Source organism: Perognathus longimembris, chromosome 19 (genome assembly GCF_023159225.1).
Source record: "Perognathus longimembris pacificus isolate PPM17 chromosome 19, ASM2315922v1, whole genome shotgun sequence".
Taxonomy (NCBI): Eukaryota; Metazoa; Chordata; class Mammalia; order Rodentia; family Heteromyidae; genus Perognathus; species Perognathus longimembris.
In genome coordinates, this window is record NC_063179.1 from 31,353,536 (window position 1) to 31,370,248 (window position 16,713).

General features: G+C 38.9%; 1 protein-coding gene across 1 annotated transcript in view; it reads left to right on the forward strand.

The window, feature by feature from the left end:
• Positions 1-16,713, forward strand: part of Ndufs4 (NADH:ubiquinone oxidoreductase subunit S4) — an 82,265-nt gene that overhangs the window by 16,852 nt on the left and 48,700 nt on the right. Inside the window, exon 2 of the mRNA XM_048368086.1 lies at positions 9,028-9,106. Coding sequence (XP_048224043.1) covers positions 9,028-9,106 — 79 coding nt within the window. The remainder of the gene's footprint in view (positions 1-9,027; positions 9,107-16,713) is intronic.

The window sequence follows — 16,713 nt, forward strand, 5'->3', positions numbered from 1 at the left end:
TTAAGCTATGGCTGAAATGAAAATTTGGCCAAAGGAACAGGACATAAGCAATACATGTATCTATTATATCCTTGAACTTAAGAAACTAGGTAGCTTCCTTTTGAGCGGGTGAGTGCTAGTAAGGATTCTGACTGCTATCAGTTATTGAGCATTTCCATACTGAGATAATTTCTTGGTGTATGTTATTTTATCTCACTAAAATGATCACATTTTAGATGATCACTTGACAATTATAGTTTTATACAACTAAAGGGCTGGCATGCTCAGATCTTGTGCAAGCCAGTTAAGAACTACCACTGATTTACAGCATCAGTTCATCTTCCTAGATTATTAGAATATCCTGGGTTGTTTTTGTTTTTGTTTTTTTAAATTATCCTCTTATAAATATAGTAAATCATGTCTTTATCGACCTATTCATGAGTATGCAAGAGAATTTTCTGCACCTGGCTTTTTCCCCTGATTGTGACCTCCCATGCACTTGTCAACCCAGAGAAATCTATCTTTGGTATCCAATGTTCCACTGAAATAACTTTCATCAAGGTCAGCAGTGACCCTGTTGCTAAATTGAATGGACTCCTCCTCTTAGTCCTTTTATTACACAACGTTTACAGTCTAAACTGATGAATTTTTTACTCTTGAAATATTTTTTTTTTCGTTGACTTCAGTTTTGGCCTTTTTCTTTCTGAATTCCCTTTGATACTATCATCTTTTGCTCATTTGTTGAATTGTCATTGTTTCTTTAGAATTTGATTAGTAATTTGACATCTTTAAAATTGCTTTAAATTGTATAGTATTTTATATACACATATGTTAGGAAGCATAACAGCAAAATGTATTGTTATGATGCCACCATTCAATTTAAGTATTAGAGAATTATAAGTACTTTTATTCTTTGTATACTCTCAGGCTGATAATGGTTCCCCAAGTACACTGATGTCCAGATTAAAATGTAGGAATGTTACCATATGGAAAAGGGTCTTTTCGGATATGATTCAGTTGAGGTTTTTTAGTATATCTAGATGGGCCTGATGATATTAAAGTGGTCATTATAAGAAGAACCCAGGAAAACTCAAGAAAAAGCAATGTAAAGTTGGAAGCAGAATGTAGTACACTAAAGTATTCCAGCACAAAATTAGAAGAGACAAGGAACAACTACTACTGCCCTGGATCCTCCAGAAGAAAACAGACCTGTTGACCCATTGGAAGTAGCCCTGTGAAACTCATCTGACTTCTTAAGAAAATAAATTTATGTTGGTTTAATACACCAACTTTATGGTAACTTACTATAGCAGGTATAGGAAACTAATACGTTCTTCATCTCATTATCCATCTGTTTTCACTAATGTCTAAATGTGTATAGTTTACTTACATCATATGTACTCTTTACATAAAGAATTGAATACGTATACATAACAACTAGAAAAATGTAGAAAATGTTTTAAAAACATCTACAAGTTGATAACCACATTACTTAGTGATCATTTAGCATTCAACCATGCAACTTAATTTGTAGGAGTGACTAAGTGATGGTGTGCATGGGTCTACAAGGGAGTTCCTGCCTAAAGAATTTATAGGAATTTTTAGTCTTTGTATATTTTGCCTAGCTGACTTTTGTCCATGTTGAACAGTAGGTTTAGGGCCTACTTTTTACTTCAGACATGATTCTGAATTTTTCTTGAATTCTGGACACTTTGATCTACTCAGGACAACTCTACTTTGGTTCTCCCCAGGCTTCTTAATCTCAGCATGACAATTTGATGATCATTTTCCCTCGTCTCCTTTTCCTTCTGAGTTACTTGTACCCAATACAACTTGTTGTCTAAGCTAAAAACCTATTTATATAATATATGTATTATATAATATTATATATAATATTATATATTATATAATATATATTATATAATATATATTATATATATATAATATATATAATATATATATATTATATATATATTATGATGACTCTGACACGAGTCATCATATCATCCATATAATTTACAATATTACTGTGAAGATCCTATGATGGTGGGTTAGAGGGCCTATGATTGTTTGTGAGCTAAATAAAACCCATATTCCACTGATAAAACTGGCAAGATCTGAGAGCAATGTCTTTTACAAAGTGAAAGATCATATGCCAAAAGGGAACTCTTTTTTTTTTTTTTTCAAATTTTTATTATCAAACTGATGTACAGAGAGGTGACAGTTTCATACGTTAGGCATTGGATACATTTCTTGTACTGTTTGTTACCTTGTCCCTCATACCCCCCTCCCTCCCCCCTTTCCCTCCCCCCCCCCAGGTGTTCAGTTCACTTACACCAAACAGTTTTGCAAGTATTGCTTTTGTAGTTGTTTCTCTTTTTTTACCCTGTGTCTCTCAAATTTGGTATTCCCTTTGAATTTCCTACTTCCAATACCAGTAAACACGGTTTCCAATATACTCAGATAAGATTACAGAGATAGTGTAGGTACAACCATAGGAAGGTGATACAAGAACATCATCAATAATAGAAGCTACAGATACACATAGGACGTTGAAAGTAGTTACAACTGTGATATAACAATTGTTTCCATAACATGGAGTTCATTTCACTTAGCATCATCTTATGTGTTCATAAGGGTATAGCTATTGGGCCTTGTGATGCTCTGCTATGACTTGCCTAAACCTGTACTGATTATTCCCAATAAGGGAGGCCATAGAGTCCATGTTTCTTTGGGTCTGGCTCACTTCACTTAGTATAACTTTTTCCAAGTCCTTCCATTTCCTTACAAATGGAACAATGTCATTCTTTCTGATAGAGGCATAAAATTCCATTGTGTATATGTACCACATTTTCCTGATCCATTCGTCTACTGAGGGGCATCTGGGTTGGTTCCAGATTCTCGCTATGACAAATTGTGCTGCGATGAACATTGTTGTGCTGGTGGCATTACTGTGATTTTGTTTGTGGTCTTTTGGATAGATACCCAAAAGTGGGGCTGCTGGGTCATAGGGGAGTTCTATATTGAGCCTTCTGAGGAATCTCCATACTGCTTGCCAGAGTGGCTGAACCAGTTTACATTCCCACCAACAATGAAGTAGGGTTCCCTCAAAAGGGAACTCTTGAGAGGTACTCTTAGGCTACTGAGCTGCCTAAATCCTGAAACCTTGTGCAGTGGTGTCTATGCAGATTTTCTATCCAATAATATTTATTTCATATACCATTATTCATTTGATCATGAAAATCTCAATTTTGATTAATGACCATCAGAATTTTATTTTTTGGCAGATGCCCGTGGCTCATGCCCATAATCCTACCTAGTTAGGGGGCTGAGATCTGAGGATCCTGGTTTATAGAGTGTAAATTAGCATTATTAAAGCATAATTTTAAATTAACACACAGTATATTGATATAGAATATTTTCATTACATTAACACCTAGGTAATATTGCTTAAGCCAAGTTCCAGGCCCTTATGAAGGTTTTTATATAAATTGCCTTATTTAATCTTCATAGTACCTATGTGCCATAATGAAAATAAGGACCACATTACTTATCAGGCTAGTATTTTAAAGAGCCAATTCAGTCAAAGTTTTATTTGTGAAATAAATTCTATCCAATCCCTCTTTTCTCTAACCCATCTGCTCACCAACCACCAAATCATTTCTAATAGTCTTTCATGCTTGAAGTTTTGTGTGTCTTCAAGATAACGTATTCTTTTTCTTCCTAATTTTTTCCAAATAGGTATATAATCATATTTTTCATTTTGATTTCAGCTTTACTTTTTATTAAAATTTTTACATGCATAAAAGTTGAATAAAGTGAATTGACAAACATACTATCTGGATTTAATGTAGCATTATTAATAACTTGCTGTTTTTTTTTCTTACTTTGCACATTTAGATAGATAGGCAGGCAGGCAGGCAGACAGACAGACAGACAGACAGATAAATGAGCAAAATGTTTATGCAGTCAGGTGCCATGGTACACAACTCTCTGCATTTGGAATGCTCCAGTACTGCTGTGGCCACTTGGAGATCAGCCAGAATCATCTTCCTTCTCCCTCTCCTCTTCCTTCTTTCTTCCCCTTCCTCTGTCCTCTGTCTTTTCTACTCCTCTTCCTCCCCTTTTTCCTCCCGCTCCTTTACCCCTCCTCCTCGTCCTCTTTTTTCATTCTTTTACTTCTCCCTACCAAAAGAAGAAATACACATATAATTAGGTAAAATATTTGAGGTAATTGTAAATGTCATAATCTTCCTTAAATATGTTCTTTTTGAAAGACAACTACCTAATCAATGATGAATTTTAAACAAAACAGTGGTAATTAGAGAGGATGCCTTTGAGGAAAATAGACTTTGTTGTCTATATTGTATTGGCTCAGATGAGAAAAAATGAAGGCAGCAGCGGAGCAGTGATCTGGTAGTTCTTTGTAGTTAATGGGCCAAGAAAAAAATAAAAGTCAGCTGTTTATGTCTGTTCAGAAGTCTGTATTTATTCATCTTTTGTAGAATTCTTTTGTCTTACCACTAAGTGGATTGGTCCTGCTTGTTACTAGAAGGAAATAAATGAGCATTTGTTTCTTTCTACACTAGACAGTGGATGCCAATTACATGTGATTCAGTTCAACTCTGTGAGGTATTATTATCCTTATTTTTGCAGATGAGGAAATTGAAGTGTAGAGTTGTGAAGTAATTTGTTCAAATTCATATTGCCATTAAGTGGCAGATCTGGACTTTTAACATGATCTGACTAGCTTATAAGTCAGAGTCATTTTAGGATAATCTCCAGTTTGTTTTGTGAAGTGAAAAATATATAAATGGTAGTGATTTTTTTCTAGATACATTCTTATTGTTTTTAATCATGTGATCATCATAGTGTTTGAAAAATACAGTGCCCAAAGAAGCCAGCTTTTCTGATAGACAATGTATCTTTGAACAGCTACCAATGAACTTTATCTTTGATGTCATATTGCTGGTGATGCAGTATTGTTAGTCTTTTCTAATATTGTGTCCTACAGTTCCAGCATATTTTCTGTTGTTTTAATCATTTATTTTAAAATATTTTTGATACTAGCATAATCCCAGTGGTGTTATGTGTGTACAGAGATGTTTTAAACAAAAAGATTTCTAACAAGCAAAAATGAACTCTTTTAAAATGCAGATACATGCATAATATTTCAAAAAATTTAAATTAGGTGAGCTTTGCAAGATGAAATAGTATGTAGAGTTTTTGTGACGCACAGTATCTTATGGCTCTTTGACCCTTCCAAGCTTGGAAGGCATAAGAAAATAAATTATGTTGCCCTTAAGAAAAAAATAAAGCTTTTAGAAAGTGATTATCTTGATTCAGTTGAAAATAGTAAACTGTCAGTATACAACATTCTGAACTTTAAAGTGTCAATGTGAGATATAACCTTAGTTTTCATATGGCATTCCTTAAAAAATGCACGTATAAACAATGGATTATGAAGCTCTATGGGTTGGTATACTAAACCCCAAAGTATTTGTGACTTAAAGTTAACAAAGACTTATTTCTTATGCTGCCTGTGCCAGGTAGAGCAACTGGAAACTATTCTTCATGGCCTCACTTGGGGACCTCTACTAAGCACTGTTGGTTGCAGAGGAAAGAAGACAACTAATGATTTATTGACCTAAAACATCTTCTGTCAATTCTTGTTTATTTCATTGGTTAATATATGTATCATGCCTATATTTAACTTTAGAAACAGCAAGGGAACATAATCTTGTGTGTGTGTGTGCATGCATGTGTGTGCACATGCGTGTGCATATGTGTGCTGGTCCTGGGGCTTGAACTCAGGGCCTGGGTTCTATACCTTAGCTTTTTCACTCAAAGTTTATGCTTTGCCATTTGAGCCACACCTTCACATCCAAGAGAGCATTATCTTTTGGCTAGGGAAAAATGGAATATTAATGTATAGTTCTAATGACTAGACCTTATGAGTACTATGCAGGATTATTTATGGTTGACCACTACATTTTTGTAAAGGATGCCAAGAACTTCTGTGGTAATCCTATCTTCATTGAATTAGAGATTACTCCCTGATTCCCTATTCCATGCTAAAGGTAACACTGAGGGCCTTGTGCATATGAGGCAAGGGCTCTATCACCAACTTAAGATTTTGACACTAAAAGGTGAATTACTGAAAATGAGGAAAAAATGAAAATGTCCATTAGTTATTTGAGTAGTCCATTTGAGCCTATTTTTGTTTCATTACATTTTCATAAGTATATTTAAGACTATTTGTTCTTATGTCTGCTTGTCATATAAATCTGTGCATAAAGGAAGATTTAAAATCAACTATTTTTATGCAAAATGTGTTGGACAATGGTTTCAGTGCAAGATCTGAAGAATCACAAGGCTGCTTATTGGTAGGACATAGTGAATCAAAAAGTACCTTATTATGTGCTATATTATAAATATGCACCAGATTTGTTTTAAATGTATAATTTTGGGAAATTTAGTGTATGATGTGGTACAGAAAAATAATTATTTTGAAGTTTAGAAGCTTTATTCTGCACTTTAAAATTTTTTTGAGATGAGTGATTAATATATACTGTTAGAATATTTTTCTGTGCATATATGAAGTGACTTTCTCTAGAAAATATTATAAACCTTCGACTTCGACAAACTTGTGTGTCTTCTGATTGATAGCATAAGGCAGGATTCAGCACTTTTTCTACAGGGCATACTCTTGTGTTTGTTGTTGTTTTGAGACAGGGTCTTGCTATCTAGGGCATGAAGGCCTGAATTAATAGTCTTCTGCCTCAGCTTTGTAAGTGCTAGAATATAGGCAGGCATGTGCCACCACAGTTAACCTCTTTGCTAGTTTTGACAAAATACACATAATTTACCATTTTAACCATTTTAAGTATAATTTATTGAAGTCAAGTACATATACACATTTGTGCATAAACATTACCACTATCCATCTCTAGAACGTTTTATCATCTCAAACTGAAACTATGAATTATGTAATTCTGCAATCTCCTCTCCTTTCACCTCCACCAAATTAACATTCATTTTCTAATGTACATATTAATCATTTTTGCATGCACACTTCCATATATTGCCCAGTAAAGTTTGATAATATTTAGCATGTTCTTACCTTTAATTAGTCTAGATAATACTGTTGTTAATGTGATTGTAAAGTATTCAAGTCCCTGCTTTCACTTCTGTTGGGTATATATACAATAGTGTGGACGGTTGGATCATGTAATTCTGTGTTTAAGGTTTTTAGTGACTACCATTTTTTTTCATTCCCCCCCCCAATTTCAATAATTCTACTAATATATATACCCTTGTCCATACCCTTTCACCCTTGTTATTTTTATGCTTTGATTTGTATTTCCTTGATTTCTTAGAAATACTGATCACATGATTATATAAGGTGAGGATAAGGAAAAAGAACTTCAAGAGAACACAGGAGGATTCTATTGTCGTTACGTTTAATGTTCTAGGTGAATTTCCTTTGGTGTACCCTACATGTTTACTGTATATGATTTTTACTGTATATGATTTTGGTACACTGGATATTGTATATATGCTTACTTGAGCTAGGGAAGGGAAAGAAAAATGAGGAAGGGTGTAACAAATATGAAAAGAAATGTACTCACTACCTTATTATGTAACTGTACCCCCTCTGTTCATCACCTTGTCAATAAGATTTAATAAAAAAAGAAATTCTGATCATAATTATATGTGCTTATTAGCTATTTTATAAATCTTTTGGGTAAATGTTAATATAGATCATTGGCCTATTTTTATTGTAGTTGCTGTTGGTGAGTATATCTTTTAAAACTTAGAAATGGGCTTCTATGTGATTTGTAAAAGTTTTTACCTATTTTGGATATTGATTTATTATAATTCTACATTGTAAATATATTCTCCTAATACATTTGACTGAAAATATTATGTACTTTAAGTATATGAGGAGGTAAAATTCTGGCAATTGGACCCAAGGGCCTCATACATTATTAGGCAAGTATATCACCACTTAGCTACATCCTGTTCTAGATATAATTATTAATGTGTTCATAATTAAGTCTGGCTTTTTATTGCTACCTTAAGAATGAAAATTAGAGGAAATCTTCCACTCATTTGAGATTTAATACTTTTATAAATTGCTCTTTGTTTAGGGGAAAGTTACTTGGCATATAACCTATATAACCAACACAAACACATTCTCTTACCTAGGGTATTTTTCTTCAGTAAATTATGTGAATGTATTATTTTAAAAAATGAGAAATATTATTGTCTTTGCAGTCTACCAAATCTTAAAAATCTTCTTTTACCAAAAAATTTTATTGTGATTTTGGGCTTTCTGGTAGGATTGTTATTGTTGTCTTTATCTTCACATACAGCTTGACACAAACATGAGATTTTTTTCATCACTATAAAATATGATAATTGGATATTTATTAGTAGATTTATCCAAACTAACTAAAGTATTTGTACATGAATTTACAATTTATACATGAGATGAATAACCTACCTAATTTTTTATAAGCTACTAATTTTAAGTAATGTGTGGTGATATGGAAATATGCTAATACAGATGAGCTAGATTCTTTGCCTATTTCAATGCCAGTGTAATAGTTTTATTTTAGCCAGACTTTCTCTTCTTTTATGAGCCAGATGCAGAACTAAACTATAACATTAATTAAGATACTTTGGGCTTGAGATTGGAGTGAAGACACTTTAGAAAATTATAATTTAGCTTCCTTTCTACCCTCCATTTCTGATACCATCATCTAGGAATCAGCATTCCAGAACACACTGGTGGCCTTTATGTGGCAGAGCCTCTAGACTGACATAAAGTACTGCCTGTTGTGAACTATAAAGTGAGAGTCTGCCAGAAACTCAGCAGACAAGAACTAGTTGGAGGAGAAAAAGGACTTTTGTGTCTTCTTTTTCCTTTCTTTTTTATTGTGTATGAGACATATATTGTTGAATTAGCTTGTTTTTGTAAGATTTGTCTCCTCCTTTTTTCATTAAATGGATCACTTTTTAACTTCAAGTCTCCCACTGCAGGTTGTTGAGCATATCCTCATGGAGGCTGGCACAGGATCAAACTCAAGACAAGCAACTTATAACAGTTGATGAAAAATTGGTAAGAATTTTCTACTACATGCTGTTATGATTCTGTCTTTAGGGTTATTTTTGTACAGTAGATATTCAGTATGGTATTCTGACTTCTTAGAAGAAGAATTTGAGATAATTTGTATTGATTATTATATGCAAATATTATATACAAATCTTGTCATATACAAATATTAAAAATTAACATTATGAAGTCGGGCATTTGTGACTCATGTTGGTAATTCTTAGTCATGTCAAGAGGGTGAGAGTGGAAAGATTGATTTTTGAGACAAGGCCAGGCAGAAAAAGCTCATGAGACCTTATTTTGAAAATATTGAGCAAAATAAAGTGGGGGTGGAGCTGATGATGTGACTCAAATTATAGAGTGCTGGCCTTGTAGCAAGCTTGAGGTTCTGAGTTCAAATGCCAGTACCACAAAAAATAAGGGAAGGGAGGGAAGGAGGGAGGGAGGGAGGGAGGGAGGGAGGGAGGGAAGGAGGGAGGGAGGGAGGGAGGGAGGCGAAAAATTAATGGAAAGCTTTTGTTCTTGAGGTATTTATAAGTAGTGATTGGGACATTTCTTTTTGTTATTTTCTCGGTAACATTGCTATAGAAGTTAGAAGATACTTAGTAGTACTATCTAAAATTAAGTATGTTGGGTTTTCCTGGAACTGTTCAGTGTTATTGTTACTATGTATAACTATGTGTTTACATATAAACACATGTGCATATACTGTTTTAATATTCTTACCATCAACAGAAGATAGAACTTTAGTAACTATCACGTAATTTTTCATGTGTCCTTTTAATTTATTCAGTATTTATGCTTAGATTGTACAGTAGCATACATCTGTGATGAAATGGGTAGTATAAGCATGCTTATAATATTCCACATAAAGTAATAGTAAACCAGATATAAAATGATTTTTATATCTTATTAATAATCATTTAATATATAGTTATGCTTTTCAACTACTCTCGTTCTAAGCAAGTACCACTGAGCTGTATCCCTAGCACTATTCTTCTAATGGTATAGTCTTTTATTACTCAGCCTTGAGCCTTTACGCACTGTTGGGGTTCTGGACCCCCTTTCTCCCCCCACGGGGAGAATGGTAACCACAAACTCTATGAAAGAGCACCCAGCCTGGCCCTCCGCCAGCGGAAGGCCAAAGGCGTGCTCACATGGGCAAACGCTAAGTAGAGGACGGGTTGCTGAAGCTTCCCCTCCCCCCAGTTCCCCCCACATGTTACCGAGGGCGGAGGCGAAAGGAAGGCATCAGGGACACGCTGCGGTGGTGGAATGCGTCTCAAAGACTTTAATATGGAAGGGCACTTATATAGAAGTAATGGCGGGAAAGAAAGGGGGCTGGCCAAAGGGTCAATCATAGGCTAGGGGTCACGTTCATCAAGTGACATCACGAAACTTCCCTTTGTGGGCGGGACAATCCCATCATGGTGGCACACACACGTGTTCACCTCCCAAGGGGTAGAGGTCAAAAGGTGGGAGGGGCTTCTATTGTCCCAAGGCTGGTGGAAGGGCAGTCTTTCCCAGGCCATAATAATCCCCAACATCTCCCCCTTTTGTTTTTTCAATAAGCAGGGGATGCTGTAAACACATGGCATGTGTGGGCATAAGGCAAATGCTGACATAAGATCTGTGGGGCCCCTTCCACAAAACTGGGGTGAGGGGTAGGTAAGGGTCCATCCATCTGGCTATGTCCAGAAGTCAGAATCCTCAGCTGGTTTCTGCCAAGTGCAGGAAGGTGCAGACAGCAGCCCTCTTTTGTTGGTGAGGTAGAAGCTGAAACTCTGGCATTCCCGGCAGTTCACAGTAGCTGATAACTCAAACATAAGTGATTAGTAAAACATTCTTTTATATAAACATTGAAGCCAAGGTGTTAAACCTTTGCATTTACCCTTTTAAACATTTCTATCATAAAACATTGGGGTTGAGTGTCAATACCCTCAGCTTCTATTTTCTTTCCAACGGGACTCCCCAAGTCTAGCAGCAGGGGGAGAGGAAAGGAGAAGCACGGTGCAAAATTCCTTTGGTTTCTTTGTGTGACGCTGTAGGCAGTATTGCCACAGCAAAACATTGAGCCATGAGATGCTCAAGAAGGAATCTAGAAAGCAAACAAGGAAAGGAAGCTTGGTTGCTTCCTACCGTAGGCAGTCCTACTTTCCATGAGCCATGAGATGCTCAAGAAGGAATCTAGAAAGCAGACAAGGAAAGGAAGCTTGGTTGCCTCCTACCGTAGGCAGTCCTACTTTCCATATTTTCATGGGAGAGCAGAAGTCCAACATGGTCCTCCTTTTCCTGGAGAGAACAAGAAAATATTTCTCCAGAGTGGGTGCTCTGGGTTTAATTTTCCAATCTGGAAAAACACATATACTGTACTCCATCCCACACTGATTCGGGATGATTTAAAATTTCTGGATAATTAACATAAGCATAACTAATCCTTAATTAATCCTAGGGAATCCTTAATTAATCCTGGGGAATACCTCCCCCTTTTGTTTTTTTTTTTTTTTTAAATTATGACACCGGCGGCCACCAGGCAGGGAGTATGGATGGAGGTCTCGTCTTCTGTAGCTACTTCCTGCTGTCAAGGGGGCGACGTAAATCAAGGGCCCCTGGTCAGCCTGGCAGTCCGGTGTAGCTGGCAAAAAGTCCCCATCATTACCATGAGTATGGTCACTAGGGCCAGAGAGCGCTATGGTTTTCTCCAGCCCCCCCTGAGTCTTTGGGCATACCCAGAAGTTTCCAAGGCTGGTGCCTCCAGGGTTCAGGCCTGTGTTAGGGTGACGACTGTGAACGGCAAATTCCCCATTGGTGATCTCAGCAAGAGATGTTATTCTGTCAAAAGACACTTTTGAAAAGGTCAGGCAAAGTATCGACAAGTTCTCAGAGCTGGTTGGCATGAATGGCATAGAACACACCCTGGGCATAAGCCAGGAACAATTCCCTTTTGGAGCATAAACCCAATTGTAAAGTGAACGAGTAAGGAGAAACGACTGAAAGAAGTGGTTAATGATAGAAAACTGGTTTGGCATAGCCAGTCAGAGGCAAAATAAATAAATATATATATACACCTCTATACAACTGGCAAAAAGGAAGAAAATGGACAGGAATTATCTCTCTCGATTTCCCGGCTCTGATCCATTTTGAAAGGGTGAAACAAGGCATCTCCCTTTAGGATAATATGGCACCATTCTCCTCTCACTCCACTCCACCTTTCCGTCTCCTGGACTGGCTAAGTCCCAGGAATTTCAACGTTTGTGGCTGGAATTGCAATTTTCCATCCGCGTTTGAACTCGGGGCCTGAGCACTGTCCATGAGCACTTTCGCTCAAGGCTAGTGCTCTACCACTTGAGTCATGGTGCTGCTTCAGCCTTTTGCTCGCTCTCTGTGGTTGAGCTCTCAATCTGGCTCTTTGTTGTTTAACTGGGAGGTGGGATTTTGGAGAAATTTTTCCTTTTGCCCGGGCTGGCTTTGAACTATCCAGGGAGTCATAGTCCTACAAGCCCTTTTTATTCCCAATTGAGCAACAAGGAAAAAACACAGAGATAATCCATTTGTAACCCGTTGAGAACTGACCAAAAACTGCTTGTGAAGGTTTGGCTATAACACTTAGAAAACATGAGATTTACATGCCATCAACTTGAATCACGCCATTGAATCCCACTGGCAAGTGAAAGAGAACACAGATAAATGACAACCAAGGGCAAAGGGTTAAAGCATTGTGGAATCCTCAGTCTCGGAAGTGGCTGCGTCCCTCATCCCCATTTGGCAAGTTCCATGCCATGCGATGGGGAACTCGAGGCAAAGCTGTAGTGGTATCTCTTGCTCACATCTTGCTCTGGGTTGCCTGCAAAATTTCTATATGGATTGGTTAGAGTGTTCAAAATTTTTCAGCACTTTTGGCTCTGGTATATCGATGCCCTTCTGGTTTAAGCAGGGTGAAAAGACTTTCTTGATCACAAAATTCAAAGACTTTCTTAATCCCAAAATTTTACCTGGCTAGCTGTGACCACTAACATAACTATGGTGATTTAACCTGGAGTAACTGTTAGGATGGAACTATTCACATCCTACTCAAGGCTCATAAATCATTCGAGCAGCTTCCAATGGGAGAGAGAGCAAAGAATCATTAGTAGTGAAACAAGGCAGTTTGGGAACAGACTGTGGTGGCATCTTCCTATATCCAGGAGCTGCCACCGTCCATGCGTCTAGCATATCTGCCCACCTGTATCCTAGAAAGCAATATATTAATCCTGGGTCAGGAAAGCTGAGGTTAATAGTCACATTTGTATGAAGCAATCTCAATTTCTTGATCTTGAGAGTTTATGAGAACACAGGAGAGAAAATGGGAAGGTAAAATCTTAATTTATGCCAAAGAGTTGTTAAGGCTACATGCACACTTAACTTTTAACACACTGAGTATAAAATAACATGCTGATTTCATACCATTGTGCTTTTACTACATGTTGCATATTTGAACCTTATGGAAACACACTGAATATAAAATAACATACTGGTGAACTTTTACCACATGTTGCATATTTGAACCTTATGGAAATTTTTATAGGCACCTTTATCTCCATCGAACACCGGGATGGAAACCTATTGTTATGCCTTTAAATCTTACCAACAACCACACGCGTGCGCGCGCACACACACACACACACAAAAATACCTGAGCGCTCTTTAAAATTGCTTTGATTGGCCATTTAAATTTTCTGGAATTCCAGCGGCAAATGATATTAATTTGCCCATAATAGAACCACGTGGTTGAATAAAAAACAAAAGGGAAACCTGTTAATTACACACTCCCAACATGACAATTTTTAAATCACAGTGGACAAGCAAACCCTTTTATCCATCTAGAAAACTCCAGTTGATTTTATCTCTTTGAACTGGTAAACATGGAAGTTCAATCAAATTACCTATTGCTGTATCAAAACTCTTTGTTTTCCTTTCAATATTCCATTTTAGTTTATAATTTGAGGCTTTCCTGTCTCCAACCCCGTCTGCAGCTGACACAGAGAGAAAAGTGCAGGCAAGCACAGCGGGGTGCTTGCCTCTCTCAGCTGCAGCGCAATCGGCCAGCCCAGGCGAGCCTGGGCACGCCCCTCACCTGGGGGGAATGGGTGGGGCCCCGCCTCCAATATGGCGCGCCCCATTGTGCTCCACGTGTGTGTTAAGTCAGAGAAATCAGGATTCAACCAACTCACCCGAATTTCTGAGCTTAACGACCATTGGCGGGCATAAAGCAGTTTGCCGGGCTGCAGCAGCCCACGCACCCCAACTGGGACACCATCCCATGGTCTAAACTGCACGCCACGCTTTTTTTTTTTTTTTTTTTTTTTTCAATCCATCCGCGGGCTGGGGCCACACTGGCTCCAGCCCAGCCATTGTAAATACAAGTCTGGCCAAAGCAGCAGCCATCCCCAACGCTCTGCCGCCGCCATGCCACAGCTTCCCACATGGCGGAACCGCGCTTCCGCCACGCCGTGCTCGGCCCGCCACACTCGGCTGCCGAAATGCCGCCGCAAAAGACGCCTGGTGCCGCCCGGGGACACACGAGCCCCAGCCCACGCACCTCGCAAACCCGGGGTGGCGCGGAGCACAGTGTACTCACGCTCAGCCCGCGCGAGCCAAACCGCTCCGGCGCTCGGCCACCCACTGCTTCTCAAGCGCCACTGCGGGTGCCTGCCGTCTGGCCCGGGGCGCACAGAGCAGAACTAACCGACCCCAGCCCGGGGTCGCATTCCTCTTGCTCCGGCCCCACTGCTCCACTGACATGCTTCCGCGGGAAGCGCGCCCCGCTCCCTCCGCCGCCCGGCGCCAAATCGCCACGGCGGGGCAACTCTCTGGCGCCGCGTCCCGCGAGCCCATGTCTCCATGCTTCTGCCCCGTCAAGATGGGCAGGACCCTCCTCTAAAACCCTACTTAGCAAAATCTGTGGGGATACTGTACCCCGAACTTCTCGGCCGTACAATTCGGCCCCACGTTGGGCGCCATTTATGTTGGGGTTCTGGACCCCCTTTCTCCCCCCACGGGGAGAATGGTAACCACAAACTCTATGAAAGAGCACCCAGCCTGGCCCTCCGCCAGCGGAAGGCCAAAGGCGTGCTCACATGGGCAAACGCTAAGTAGAGGACGGGTTGCTGAAGCTTCCCCTCCCCCCAGTTCCCCCCACATGTTACCGAGGGCGGAGGCGAAAGGAAGGCATCAGGGACACGCTGCGGTGGTGGAATGCGTCTCAAAGACTTTAATATGGAAGGGCACTTATATAGAAGTAATGGCGGGAAAGAAAGGGGGCTGGCCAAAGGGTCAATCATAGGCTAGGGGTCACGTTCATCAAGTGACATCACGAAACTTCCCTTTGTGGGCGGGACAATCCCATCATGGTGGCACACACACGTGTTCACCTCCCAAGGGGTAGAGGTCAAAAGGTGGGAGGGGCTTCTATTGTCCCAAGGCTGGTGGAAGGGCAGTCTTTCCCAGGCCATAATAATCCCCAACAACGCACAACCTAATAGGTCCTACTTGAATTTCTATTGCACCATAAAAGATCTAGAGAGATAAATACATGGAAAAGTTATCACACAGAAATTTTTTTTTTTTTTTTCAAATCCAAAGTCTTGTATTTTTGCCAGTTCAGGGACTTGAACTCTGGGACTAGGTACTGTTCCTGGGCCTTTTTGTGCTCAAGGCTGGTGCTCTACCACTTCAGTCACAGCACCATTTCAGGCATTTTCTGAGTAGGTTTTGGAGATAAAAATCTTGTGGACTTTCTTGCCTGGACTGGGTGTCCTCAGATCTCAGCCTTCTGAGTAGCTAGGATTACAGGTGTGTTATCACACAGAAAATTTGAAAACTTACCTCTCATTTCAAAAACCAACTGGTTCTTAGCTTCATATCATCCCTTAAGCATCTTTTTAACATTCCTATCATCTTCTAAACTACATCAGCTTTTACCCCCATTGCTGCCAGTAGTCACCCGATTGACCTCCCCATTCTCTTTAATCTTTTTAGTATTCCTTTGAATCACTTTTTCCAGGACAGCTAGAATATAGTGTTGTTGGTTTTTTGTTTGTTTGTTTGTTTGTTTGTTTGTTTTGTCTGTTTTGTTCCAGTCCTGGAGCTTGAACTAAGAGCCTGGGTACTTACTGTTCCTGAGCTTTTCTGCTGAAGGACCATGCTCTATACTGGGACCACTGCTCCACTTCTTAATTGTTGATGATGAGAGATAAGAGTCTCATGGACTTTCCTGTCCAGGCTGAGTAGTTAAGATTACAGGCAGGAGCAATGGGTACCCAAGTTTAGAAAGTGCTGATTTTAGAAAGTTTAAAGTGCTGATTTTTGTCATCTTCTTTTGTAAAAAACCCTTGAGTGTTTTCTGTTGGCCTTCAAGTAACTACTAAAATTCTAATATGGACTTTGAGGTCTTCCATGATTTAGTTCCTGCTTTTTAGGTTTATCTTGTACCATTATCCTTAATACAGTTTTCTGTGATTCACCTACACAAAGTCTATTCTGCTCTTTGTCTTGCCTCAGAGGATTTAGAGTTCCTATTCACATTCTACATGCTTTTAATCAGTGGCAAGGTGTTCATCTAATCATTATGCATT